General features: G+C 34.8%; 1 protein-coding gene across 4 annotated transcripts in view; it reads left to right on the top strand.

Annotated features, from left to right (window-relative positions):
• ANKIB1 (ankyrin repeat and IBR domain containing 1) overlaps nt 1–14,585 on the top strand; it is an 85,319-nt gene that overhangs the window by 54,618 nt on the left and 16,116 nt on the right. For all 4 annotated transcript variants that reach the window (XM_068211244.1, XM_068211253.1, XM_068211227.1 and 1 more), the window contains exons 5-9: nt 3,796–3,913; nt 7,348–7,556; nt 9,733–9,821; nt 11,529–11,673; nt 12,975–13,141. In XM_068211244.1, coding sequence (XP_068067345.1) covers nt 3,796–3,913; nt 7,348–7,556; nt 9,733–9,821; nt 11,529–11,673; nt 12,975–13,141 — 728 coding nt within the window. The remainder of the gene's footprint in view (nt 1–3,795; nt 3,914–7,347; nt 7,557–9,732; nt 9,822–11,528; nt 11,674–12,974; nt 13,142–14,585) is intronic.

The following is a 14,585-nucleotide window of genomic DNA, read 5'->3' as shown; positions in this document are numbered from 1 at the left end:
ACTGAAAGGTCCTTCCTTTCAATCAAATCATGTAATGTTTTAAATTTGCATGAGAAGTGCCTGGGAATGAGCAGTACCTCAGAGCAGATAATCCAGAACAGTTTTGGCTCTCAGTCAGACACAGTGAAATACCTTATGCAATAGCAAAATATATAATTTCTTCATTTATTTTACATATGTTTCACTGAATACAGAAGAAATACAGTGCTAGTGAGTGTATCACAGATTTACTGAGTGAATAAAATTGTAATGATTTTTTCAATTCCTCAATTGATGTCATATAAATATATAAGTAATATAAATACCATAAGTACAGAGAGTTATCTTTAATTATTCACATTTATTTTATCTCTACCAATAGAGAATGGTTTATGAAGTGAAAGGAGAGAAGGGGACCACATTTAGTTAAGATATATGTAGTCTCAATATACATACAGTACATATAATTCTACTTGAATGAGTTAAATGGAATATAAATATTTTTTTAATATATTACTCCATTAACTGCAGAACTCCATCCACCCATATAGAAGGATGTTTACATGTAGTGTTTTGTCACCTTTTAATTATATAGTCGTCACTGTAGCAAAGAGTTACTTTGCCCCTGTCTATTTTAATGGTGCTTTAAAAGTGAAGAAAGTAATAATAGTTTGAAATTAACTGTTAAAATAATCAGCTTACATACTGAAAGTACTTTCAGGAGAAAAAAAAAAGTATAATTTATGATATCTAAACATTAGTAGTAAGAACTGGAGAAGAAAAGAATTTCAAAGAAGGGCTTTTGAAAATACAGAAGTGTTGGAATCTCTAGTGAGAAGCTCAGCAATGCATTGAAGTAGTAACTCATAGTACATTTCAAAATCATTATATAGTTAAATGATGCTAATATTGAACGTCTTTTTCACAGCAAATGTCGATTAAGAGTTCCTCCATAAATGACCATTAAAGGAGCCAAGCATCATAAACTGTAATCAAAATCCTTTACAGCACATGGCATTGCAGAGATAAGTCATTAGTGTTCAAAGCAGTTAAAAATAAACCTCTGTGGTATTACATCCTGGATGTACATCCTCACAGCTAAAGACTGTATCTTTACAAATCTCTACAAGACTGTCTTGTACACATTACATTTTAAGGCTCATTGTATAAAGTCTTAATTCTGGAATTTCCAGATTAACCTCCTTAATAGTGCCAGCCTAAAATTTCTTTTCTTTCAGCTTCTTCTGTGGGCTCATATGTTATTTTATGAAACAAATGTCTGATGTTTCAAGCACATCCTTAGGGAATATTTCCCTCATTACTTAAAAAGAGAAAATTAGGATTCTTAAAATCTGAAGATTCATAACTCCCTGCTGGGTTGTGTGGAATGTTCCAGTTGAGGTAATATAGTAGTCTGTTACTCAAGGGGAGATACTTGACAGTGTTTGACCTAGAACCAATAAATTAAATATAATTTTAATTTTGAACATATCTGCATTTCAGGATGAAATACCAGGTCCTAAAATATGCTTATATGTTGCAAGTTTAACAAAAAAAGATATTTTTTCCTATGATGTGTATGGTCTTCAAGAATTGAGTACTGTTGTGCTGACACAGCTGATTGCTTTACAATTGTAATTCAAAATGGAGTTCAGATTCAGTCATGACCATTCTGCTTCTATTTCTTTGCTGTACATACAGCACAATTATAATAATTCTGGTACGCAGTTGTTTCTATCCCTGTCACTCTGAAATGTTTTTTTTTAATTATCTCTTTTGTAATAAGTCAAGAAGGTCAGTCAAATTCCAACATGCTGTTAATCCAAGTAGGCCAGATTTATTTCAGTGCAAGCCATTAACGTTCAGATTGTCCTTTACTGAGTCATGCATGATCAGCACTGGAAGGACATAGAGAAACTGCCTGAACTTGAGCAATCAAGATACAGGTCAGGACACTCGCAGGTCATTTCTCTTCTGCTTTGCTTGCTTTCTCAACAAGAACAGAGACCCAATGCAGATCTGTGGAACATTACTCTTGCTGATGACAAAGTTTCTAGTATGGAGAAGCACCTGTTTATTTCATTGATTAGCTGACATGAGAAGTCCTTGTGTGAGTCAGTCATGTTTTAGATGCATTGTGGAGTTAATTATGATACCTGGAACACAGGAAGCCAGTTAGGTTTTTAGAGTAGGTGTCTCAAAAGAACAAAATCATTTAGCAACCCAGGGTATCCATTCTCTCCATCACTTCTGCCTTGTGCTTGTTTTCCTTAAAGGGGACAGCAGACTTTTACTTAGATGGTAACCTTTCGAGGACAGAACCAGACTTTTGCTTTCTGGCTGTGTATGTATGCATACATTTGTGTCCTTACAATCTAGCACTGGAGAGTCCTGGACTATGGTCTACATAAAACCAAAGTATAGATAGTAAATAATGATGCATGGTCTTAACTGTCATTAGTTGTCATCACTGCTGCTGTGTCCTTCCATTTCCAAATTGCTGAAGACAATTGCCCTTTGGTGCCCAGGCTCCTGATTAGTTCTGAGCATGTAACACTTTATGTCAAATGCTTTAAGTATTTTGTTAGCTACCCTTTAAATAAATAAAACCAGTGCATGAAAGAGTAATGGTTTTTACATATCCTTTCTGATTCCATTCTCTTTACAGACCCTCCCACTTTTTTTTTTTCTCTTCCTACCTTTGGGGAATTTTCTCTGTGCAACACTAACAAATACATTATTTGCTGTCATAGTCTTCCTTTCTTAGTTTTAAAAATGAGTGTGCAAATATGTGTGTATCTCTGCTCTCTTGGTTGGAGCTAATTCAGAATCCTAAAATTACTTATTTTTGTCTTTCTGATTTGACCTCTTTTTAATGCTGTAATAAGGGGATGGATCTCTAGATAAGGAAGGCAGCTGGATGATCTGCTCTCTATAGGGCTATGAGAACCGGCCATTGTTTCTCAAAAACAGTTGTGATATTTCCTTGTACAATATATCCCCAGCCTTGGAGATATCCAAAAGCCATCTGGACATCGTCCTGGACAGCTGGCTCTAAGTGACCCTGATTGAGGAAGAAGGCTGGAACAAATGACATTTGAAGGTCCCTTCCAACCTCAACCCTCATAGTATTTCTATGAACATCTAATTGAATGTCTCATCTGTCCTACTGGGGACTGACTTTGTTTCTGAAGGGGCAGCTATTGCCTCAGGAGATCCAGATACTGGATTCTGTTCACAAACTCCTCACTGCTTAATGCCTCAATGTATCCTCCTCCAGACCAATTCAGAGTTAACGGGTCTCAATTGATGTGTAGAGTCAGAGAATCTGTATGCGATGTATACCTGTCCTTTGTCTGCTCTTCTCTAAATCCATACTTCAAATCTAGTCATGCATTCTCATGCCTATTCCACAATACCTGAGGCCTAATCACTGAATCAAAGTTCATCTAGATTCTGTGAAAATCTAGCTTTATACTGGGAGAGAGAGAGTCAATGTCAGGCTAGCTTATATTTTGAAGATGGCTTCCTGCTATAATGGAGAACTTTAGGGTTCTCCATTATACCTGGAAGAAATGCTTTTAGATTTTGAAGTTTACAAAAATCATACTGTAAATATTACAGTATGACAGTGTTTCCATGTAGTTTTGCATGGTCATTGGTTTGCATGGTGAATAAATTTTGTCCCATACTGCCTCACAGTTGAGATGGTAATAGTAAGCAGTAATAGTGTTTTGAATGCCTTCTTTTTAATACTGTATTAGAGACTAACTTGAAAATATTAGACATAAATTATCTTTCTTCATCTTCTTCAAGCCATATGAGGGGCTAAGACTTCAAGACTTGCGAAGGCTTAAGGACATGCTGATCGTGGAATCTGCTGACATGCTTCAAGCCCCGCTCTTTACTGCAGAAGCTCTACTTCGGGCACATGGTAATCCCAAACTTTAAAGTCTAAAGAAACTGCTTTCAGCAAATTCAAAACCACAGTTTTATGTTTGCACTTTATTTCCAAGGAAAAGAGAAGTAATGGGTAATAGCAGGAAACAGACCACACAGTACTTCAGAAAGAAGTACAGCTGCAGTATGTCAAAAAACATTGAGGCAGACGGGAAGCTGATAGAAAAGTGATTCAAACTAGGAATTGTAATGGAAGACAGTTTAACTTCAGCAGTGTGGAAAAACAGAAGCACCCTATTTTGGTGAGAGGCACAGGAGTAAAACTTGCATGGTTTTATATGTCAGAAAAGTCAAATTCATCAAACCTGTTTTTGTCTGACCATTGGTTTTCTGCACTATGTATTTGTGTATAAAATCGGATGAACATTTTTAAATTTTTTTTTTTGCAATAAAAGCAGTCTGACCATTGTAATAAGTGGTTGGAAATTGCCTTGGGTTTAAATTATATGAGTGTATGTCCTTTGGGGGATTTTTTATAGTTACACTTTGCATACAGGGTATGCTTTTCCATGTGCATATCTGCAACTAGTTTATTTTCACTGAAATAAGTCTGTATTCTTGTTCAAGTTAAACTGGGGTTGTGAGAAAGGGGATATACTGGATTCAGTGTGTTTTCTTCAGACAAAAGTATCTCTGAAACTCGGTGTAAGCTTTAGGCTTTGATTCAGTGATTCAAAACTTATGCTTACTGAAGCATCTGCATTGTTACTTTATGCCAAAGGAACTACTCAGGCAGTTAATGGTTTGCGTGCTCATCACTGTGGTGCTGGATGAAGCTTTCATACCCTATTATTTTTGTGGGCTCCTTGTTAAAGTCAGTGGGAGAGAGAAAAGTGAAATTGAAAGACATTATTTTAAACCCACAGCTTTTGGTACACTTTCATGAGGAGTTGTGGAACCTGAAACTCATCTCTTTTACATTATTTTTTATAGCTGATATTTGTGTTCCTTTTAACATTGAGTTAAGTAAACCTGAACATGTGCCAGTATGATAATATTTAAGGCACAGTCCTTGCATATATATATATATTTATGTTGATTCTTTGTTTAATTAGTATATTGTGTTTATAATATGTGCAATATTTGAATGCTATGTTGTATTCCCAGAATAGTTTCAGTAAGGCTAAAAATTATAAATACTTGACTGAGTAGGCTCCTCAACCTGTGCAGATATTTTGAAGAGAAAAATTGTGGCAATACTGTTCAAACTCTCAGCTCAGTCTGCAATTAGTTGAAAATCAGTGAGGTTGATGTAAATGGTGGAGAAATGTCTGCCAGCATCTAGCAAGCAGGAATTGAAAATTGAGAAGAAATCAGTCTGTGTTGGAAAGGTCATTCTACTGATGTTGCCTTAGTGATGTTCTGGAAACTTAATGCAATTGGCCAGTGCACAGAAAGAAGCACGGACAATTAGCAAGTCATGAGAAAGTCAACTATTTTGTCTGTAGCTGTATTGATTCAGCTTAGTAAAGGAAATAACTCAGGTATTTACAGAGGTTTAGAGAATAAGCATCAAATGACAAATTGCATTTTTTTGCATTAAATCTTGAATTTCACAAAAGAATAATGTGAAATCTTGGTTTAATTCACACAAAGTATGAAAAGCATGTTTTAAATTCCTGGAAAGATCATACTTATATAATGTTGAATAGTTTACAGGCATATAATATTTCATCCACATGACTTTGCTTTCTTTTATTGTACAACTAGATCGATTTATTGACACAGACATTAAGAGTGTATTTTCCTTTTTTTCTTTTACTTGAGAGACAGAACTATGTAGAATTAAAACCAATATTAAAAAAATGTTACTGTGGCAGTCATGAAAGCTTTACAGTTTTCTAAAGTGTTTTTTCAGCATTGTTTCTCTTCTAATTCAGTATACAGCAATGGATTTCAGGATATAAAAAATAGGCAATTCAACAAATATACCTTGTGTTTTACTAAAATTCATAAGTTAGTAAAGAGAACCAAGTGGATCCATTTAGTGACGTATCCTAGCCCTTGCATATTTTAAAGATACATTGCAACAAAGAAGGTCAAGAAAATTTCTAGCAAATCTTATCTGTATTTTAACATCAGTTAGCCCCACTCTGAAAGGTTATAAACTCTGGGTAGTATGAAAAAATGCTGATAAAATTTGTGAATTTTGATGTGTAAGTGTGTGGGTCTGTATCTTAAAACAAATGAAGTTAAACTAACCTGTGATATGTTTTAGCTTAGATAAGTAAGGAACTGATCAATAAATCATCTGCAGCTCAAAGAGTTTTTTTTAAAGAGGCAATACAATTACTAAGTTCGGTGCTTATAACACATATCTTTTTTTCCCAGCACTAATACAGGATAGGAGAACTATCTTTTCCTTATAAAAATAAAAAGAAATAAAAAGAAACAACATCTTCTGGTTAATAACATTGATGTTTCTTTGGGAGTACCCAGCACTTCAAAAAATCCCCAAACTTTAAAACAGTTATTTAAAGCAGTAGGAAAAAATTGGGAAATTTCTAACAGTTCATGAAATTCAAGTTTGTCTGATCTGTGTGTAGTGTTGATGAGTTTAGATCTGTACAGAAATTTGATAGATTTATACTTAAATGAGAACTTTTAAGTATTTTGGGTAGAGAAAACTGCAATTCTGAAGATATCTTTAGTATTAATCTTCGGAATCAGAAATAGAATGCATTTCAAACAGTTATCTATTGTTTCACTATTGTTTTTTGTATATAAATGGGCAGTGTTAATTATGAATAAAACATTCACTAACAATTGCAGAATAAAATGTAGTGAGAATATATTAAATTTTCTTTGTATTTAGATGGAATTTTTTCCCTCCCAGAAACACATTTATATGCATATATATATATATAAAGACTGGAAACTCATTAAGTCGCAAATCTTCTTGTAATCTAAGTCTTCTTCCTGTATTTCCTGGCTTCATTAAAAAAAAAAAACACCAAAAAAAAAAAAAAAAAACCAAAAACAAAAACCACAGCAGATAAAATTGAATCCATATTAAGCAATTATTTTTTTCACAGAAAGAAAAAGTAATGAAAATTCCTTGGTGTGAGGGCTGGTGTGTTTTCATCTGTCTGTGATAGTCCAGTTCTGGTTTTCAACTGAGTCTTCTAGCTACTACAATTGCTGTAAATAAATAACAAAAATATGTTAAGACATATTACAGGGAAAGGAGATGCTTGTGATGCAATTATTTACAAAAATGCATTGCATTACATATTATCTTGGAGTGTGTTCTCTGAAATGTAATGTCTGAAGTTCCATGCAATCACACTTCATTATAGTTATTTATTTTAATTTTTTTTTGTTTAGTGTTCTTTCGAGGGTGCAGTTACAAAATATAATTTAAACATTGTCAGGTGCATAATTTCCTGTATCTCTATATTTCTGAAGACTGGGACAGGGAGAAGTTACTCGAAGCCTGGATGTGTAACCCGGAGAACTGCTGCCAGCGTTCGGGGGTTCAGATGCCAACCCCTCCTCCGAGCGGATACAACGCGTGGGACACGCTCCCTTCTCCACGGACCCCACGCACTACTCGCTCTTCTGTCACTTCCCCTGATGAAATCAGCCCCTCACCAGGAGACATGGAGACAGCTGTGGTAAATTTATAAATAGATCTTAAACCAGCAGGGCAAAACAGCTGATTTCTAAACGCAGTGCAGCTGCCAAAAATACCTTTGTGAAAGTATAAAGTGTTTCTCTTTCCAAAAGTGGTGAGCAGAGAAGTTGACACCTTAAACATTCTATATGATAAAACAGTTCAGCATCTGGCGAATACAAACCATTCTGTTTTTACCCTGGCTGTCTTTCACAAGCTCTCATTTTAGACAGCTACAGTCACATCAGTGCATTTGGCTCTTCTGAACTTTTCATCTCATCCCTGTCAAGATGTTCACTTTCATTGTATCCATTTCCCCGAATGTACGCAGTTCTGTGAACCCTGCCTTTTGAAAATTTTTTCTTTAGAAAACAAAATTGTCTTTGTCTGCATTTTGAAATGTCAGCCCACTAGTGTACTGTAAGCTTATAATTACTTTTACTATGTGTGGGCTGCTTCAAGCGGTTTACAAAGCTATTGCAAATTTGAAATATGAAAGCGCCTTTCATTAAAATCAGTGTGGCTCTTTTGGAAGACAGAGTTCTCTTTTTAATAATCTACAGCTGCAGCATTATAAAACTATTGCTCCATGATCTAAGCATTTTTTTAGAATATTACATGCAGTCTTTCAGATGGATCATCCCTAAATCTCATATTAAAATTAAGATTTTGCATTTCTGCATAGAAATATTTTATTTCTTTAATTGTAAAATGCTGTAAAAGAAGCTCTATAGAAGGTATATTGTTATTGTACATTTATTTCCATTAGCAGTTAAATATTGTCCGTGAATAATTCCTAATTAAAATGTTGAACAGGAGATTATATATCCTCAGTTTTACATTGTGTGGTTTGTTTTTCATGGATGGTCCATAAGCCAGGAATGCAGTTGTGGATAATGATTGCCATAATAGATCTAGTGTGCCTCAGTCCAAGTCCAGAGTTACACATTTAATGTTCCTGTTTGTTTAAGAATCTTATCTGAACTATCAAATGTCATTTTGCCAGGAAAATGAAAACTAAAGAGAATAGATAAAATAAAGCCACAAGGTATAAAGCTCCTTTGCATGTTTTGCATTTGCATCTTATTTTATAAACAGGTCTAGTAAAAGTTTTTATTTGATGTTTTAACTTGGGGCTTCATTAAATTCCTTACTTTAAAGATTCATTTTAAACAAAATTTACAGCTCATATAAATTTAATAGAGTTTTTTTTAATGCATTGTCAACTTCTAAAATACTTAATTTTGGTAAGACACTAAGTTTAAATGAATGAAGGAACAATACATTTTCACTGAATTTTACACTAAAAAGGCCATTATTTTTTTGTTTGATTTCGTTTTGGCTGTAATGTAAGTGCCTTTAAAGTGGCATACCACAGGCTAACTTTCTGAAAATGTCCTATGTGTATATAATACCTAATGCATTGAAAGTTGAAATACATTTTCATGGTGTCTTTGTTCCAATGAAAAGAAAAATAATTTTGTATTTCTTGCAGAGCATTAGTATTTATTTCCACACATAACCATAAGCAGTGAGTATTTTCATCCCTACTCTTTAATTCTTTCAGAGTAAGGGTCTCAGCATTCAGTGTTATTTTTTCTTTAGTACCTACTTCTGTAAAATTCAGCAATTATATCTTATGTTGGAGTATTTGTAATGTAACTTATTCTTCATTTTGATCAAAAACTTCTAAGTCTTTTAAAAAAATTATATATATGTAGGTTATTACTTAAAGTATTTGCTGCTGCTGCTGCACACTCAAACTGCTCCACCTTGATTTAGACCTGCCTGTGTGAGATGCTAAACATTTCCTGTAGCCTCTGTCATCTCCAAACTCATTTCTGGCTGTGTGTGAAGTTGATGAAAAACACAGCTCCATTGGGACCTAGAACTCTGAGATTCCAACACTCTGCAGAGTGAAGCACTTCCTGAGCTCAAGGACACTGCAAAAAGCAGCCCAAAATGTGCTCTCTGGATAGAGTTATAAAAACAGAGATACCAAATCTTTCCCATTCCTATAGCTTAAATAACTTTTTTTTCTGGACAGAGTTAGATTTTTTTCTCCTACCGAGCGCTGCTTTAAATTTTTGTTGAGATTTTCCAACATAACTCATTCTGCTAACAATACAAAAAGCTTTAAGGTATTTCTTAATCAGAAGCATTTTTGTCATTTACAGTGTGACATTTGCATGTGTAATATCTCTGTGTTTGAAGACCCAGTGGATATGCCTTGTGGACATGACTTCTGCAGAGCTTGCTGGGAGGCGTGAGTATCTGTACTTCTCTGTCGTGTGAGAAACTTTCATACTTGCTGTGTTGAAGAGGAAAGGACAGAGACCATAAACAGCTAATGCTAAAGTTCTGTTTGGGTTTCAAAGGGTTGCTGATTTGAACCTATGGAACCTATGGTTTGTCACTCAACCAACCATTACCAACTGGTTTAGGCTTATGTAATGTTTGTTTAGGTTCTGACTAAACAGAATTCTTAATCAAATGTTTTAAGCTTGTGTGTAAATAGATAAGCCTACTCTTGATTCGTTCAGTGTGTGTGTGTGGTGTTGGCAGCATTGGGGTTTACAGTTTCTAAATTAAGCACATTCTTAATTCCATCTCTGAGTTTAGCACACTAAACTTAGGCATTGTGAATCCATTTCCAATCAGAAAAGCAATTAAAATTCTTTCTTTATGTTGAGGGTTAATAACTGAGGGGTAGATTTCACTTAGAAGTTCTATTAATCTAATGCTCTTGTTACTGCATAGGTCAGAGTAGTCATGCTAGTGAAAAACTCAGACATGGATAATTATGGTAGTATAAATAATAATCATATTTCCCAGGAATAATTATATCTGTATGCAGTGCTTTGTATTCAGATGTGTGCCCATTCAGGAGATTGTACTACTTGATCTCTACCCCTGTAGTGTCTTGTTACAGCACCATTTCTGCACAGCTATTCCTACTGCAGAGCTGCCCTATTCCTATGAACCCATAGGCCTGGTGCTAAGGAAGAGAACTTTCTTTTCCATATGAGCTTTCCCAAGGCAGTTCTTTTCAGTGGCAAGAAAACTGTTAGTCGTGCTTCTCTTGCCTTGCAAATCCCTGGACAGAATGTAGGAGTTACCAAGAAGATCGCTGGTTTGACATGGTGCTTCTAATTTGGCTGCTGGACTGTGTGTCCTTTGTGCAGGACACAGGGGCCAGCTCAGAGCCACAGGCTCAGAGCCACAGTTCAATGGCAAGTGTTTGTGATGGCACTCTGAGGGTGGAATTCATCTTTCTGAGCCAGTCATTCATTCCTAAGTCACTTGGAGCATAGCCAGGACTGAGTTACCCAAGTCTAAGATACAAATCTAAGATGGGATGAATTGACAGCTATCTCTACCTTTACTATTAAAGGATCTCAGGTGACTGCCTTAGAATAACTGCCTAGCCTTTAAATGATTAAAGTTAGAATAGTATCATCCTTGTTGTCAGATTAATAAGCCTGTTACAGTTTTCAAACTAAACAACTTTTAAAGTCCAGCTTTCAGCAGATTTTTGAGCTTGTTCTGTGTTTATACATTTGTGTCCAAAACCAGGCCTAGTTTTATTAGCACAGTTGTAGAAAATAATTGCATCTTAAATTAATTATTTCCTAGATTAATTACATTTACATATTCTGTTTCTGATTTAAGGTAGAAATAATGCTCAGTTTAATTAAACAATAAAGAGCTGCGTGATAAGTGGCAAGGATGGAAATCACAAACATAGGGCTAAATATTGCTGATGATGCTCACATTTGAACCATGACAGTGTTATTTTTTTAAATTAGGCTGTTCATCAAATTTGTAGTTCTTTTAAGCAGAAAGGGATACTTTTATTTCTCTATTTGAAAAGTAATTATTGTGAATACCTGTCAACATAAGGGTAAAGTACTCAACAGCATTTTCACTTTTACTTTTTATTCACAAATACTGACTGGCAAAATTCTGGCAGATTTTTGAATCTGAAAATTCAGGAGGGTGAAGCTCACAACATTTTTTGCCCAGCATATGATTGTTTCCAGCTTGTGCCTGTAGACATCATAGAAAGTGTGGTTTCCAAGGAGATGGACAAGCGATACCTTCAATTTGACATTAAGGTAAATTATCAAACTGTTCTTGTACTCTTGAACTCTATTCCATTTTATAAAAAGTAACTTAAAGCTTCTGTATGAAATGCTGCAATATATCTGGAACTTTCCAAGTAGAAATTCATAAGCAAATATGTGCATATATGTATTGGCTCTTATATAGCATAATATCAATGTTTTCCATACCACAGAGAAAAAAAGAAAGAACATTTTATGTATTCCTTAAATAGAAATGCCGTATTTCCATAGTATGTTGCCTAATGCAGTATTACTAAAATAATTTTATCAACCTCATTTTTGTAACAGGTGATACGAATGTTTTAATCAGAGTTGTTTGTGTTTGCAATCCGAAATTTTAAAAGTTTTCAGATTGTTTTTACTGCATTCAGAAACAGCAGCTGTTTCCTTTTAAAAAACTTCCTAGTACTATGCTTGATATGATTACTGTATATGGAGAGAGGAGTAGGAAAATCTTGATTTGGTTTTCCTGGGTTTTTTTAATGTATTTGTTTTCATCATTGCAATCTGTTTTTAAAAGCAATCTTTTAATTCAGCTTTTTTCTTTTATACTAGTGTAGTAATGAGCTAGTCTGGAGAAATGTGCTACTTTATCAGTGGTGGCAGGGCAGAGGTAGAGAAATATTTTTTCATTTACAGTACAGTACTTTTTCTGCAACAAGTCTCTTTATTGCACAGTGAGATGCAAATTAAATTACCAGATCTGACTCATCTTTTGCATATTTTATTTTAAGTGACTGTTGATAGAATAGGTTTGAAGCAAAGTTGTGGAAGTTCCTTTTTTCTCCTCATTTATTAGATACAGTTTTTACAAAAAAAAAAAGACTTGTTATATTAGCCAGAAAAGATGGGAAATAAATTACTGAGTTAGTCTAGTTCTGATTTCTGGTTTATTGTGGGATTTTTGTTTAATCAGTAAGGTTTTCATTCTTTCCAACTGAAAGAATCAGTTCTGCTAATGAGTGTATTGCCAGTGCATATATAGTAGTTTACTGTAAGCCACATCACAAAGGAATTAACTTGCAGAGATTGAACATTTGTTTGGAATGTAAGTAATTTCATTCTTAGTGTAAGTCTGAAGTGCTGTTGTTACTAAAAATAGAGTTGAAATTCAATAACTCCCCTTCTATAACTATATTTAAAAGTCTATCCTTGTAGCTACAAGACTGTCCTTATAGCTTTTTGCTTTGTTCCTTCAAAGGAGGACTATGAATACAGATTGTTTTATATCAAGGATGAAATCTGATCTTATGTGGTAAATTTTTTTCTTTTTTTCTTTTTTTTCCCCACAGGCCTTTGTTGAAAATAATCCTGCTATTAAATGGTGTCCTATACCTGGCTGTGAAAGAGCAGTAAGGCTGACAAGACAAGGGTCAAATTCAACAGGGTCAGATACGCTTAGCTTCCCTATGCTAAAAGCCCCTGCAGTAGATTGTGGAAAAGGACATCTTTTCTGCTGGTTAGTACTGGAAACTTACCTGCCTCTGCATAAACTCACAGTCACTGCTATGCCAGGGACTAATTAAAAAGTTCCACATGACACCAAGAGTGCCACAGAAATGAGTATGGAATGGTAAATGACTGTACCATCCTCTGTCCATGCACTAATCAAATATTGCAGTAATTTGGGGCACTCAAAGATTTATAATCCAGTAGTCATTATTGTCTCTGTTAGGTGCAAAATAACAGCATAGAGTGTTGTGATGTTCTGTTCTGAGGGAACAGAGGAAAAGTGGGATACTGGAACAGGGATTTTTGTGTCTGGATAGTTGTATGATCAAAACGTGGCATATTCTCTGTTGTAGTGTAGAAAACCAGCAATGTTTAGCTCTTTCTGAATTTTGCTAGAATCACATCAAAGAAGCTGGATTTTAGATGGGGCCATGAAGGACCATTTCCTTCACACACAGCTATTCTGTTTGCAGGATCACTCCCACCTTTGTTTCACTTGAGGTTCAGCACTTTCTCTTATCTTCTACTGGGTTTTAAGATGAATACGAGCTCAAGAAGGAATAAAAAGCCAGATATTTTTTAAAACATCCCTCAGATTGCTGATCTTCAGCACTTCCTAGAAAAGGACATAACAGCATCAACAAAAGTAAAAAAAATTGGGCATATTTTTCCTTGACATTATCAGGCTGACAATTTATGACTGTTGCAGTGGGACATCTTTATGTTGGAAAATGAAAAAGAGTCAACCAAAGTACAGACATTCAGACAAGTTCAGCAATTCTTCTTTTCATTTTTCAATTGAAACTATTATACAAGGACATCTTAAATCATCTGCTTGATTCCAAGTATCATAATTCTTAATGAAAGATACCTCCGATTTTAGTTCTTTTCCCATATGAATTAAAGGAAGAAGGGAAAGAAAAAAAAAACCCAAAAACACACCTGATGAAACAACCACAAAAGCCAGAAAACATTACTTCTTTGGAAGAGGTTATTTGCAATGGATGGAGAACTCAGAAAGAAACAAATCCCATGGAAACAAACCAGAAAATGTTTTCTACCAATGAACATACAATAAAACTTAGTTCTATTCCACAAGCAGGTGCCATCCTCTCATCCTTGCTCCTGATGGTAGAGAATCAATTTTTCCATTAACCTGAAGGAACCTGACACCACTTCAGTGTCATATTGACATGAACCTTCAGACAATGGCAGCTTCTGATTCCTGGACTGAATGTACTAGCTCCCTAGAATGTTCTCTGGGAGTGAAAATGTCCTCTGAGTGACTAATTTTCAGGAGAAATTGAGTTTTTATGATTCCTGATAATATTTCTGTATATTCTTTTTACATTAGTGCTTTGAAATACTGCACAAGCAAATATAGTTAAGGTCTTGAAAAATACTTCAGGTTAGCAAAATGTCCAAGAAGGCCTTTCCAGAGCCTCTTTTTT

This window comes from Anomalospiza imberbis, chromosome 1 (assembly GCF_031753505.1).
Source record: "Anomalospiza imberbis isolate Cuckoo-Finch-1a 21T00152 chromosome 1, ASM3175350v1, whole genome shotgun sequence".
Taxonomy (NCBI): domain Eukaryota; kingdom Metazoa; phylum Chordata; class Aves; order Passeriformes; family Viduidae; genus Anomalospiza; species Anomalospiza imberbis.
This window is presented reverse-complemented; position numbering and strand designations above follow the sequence as displayed.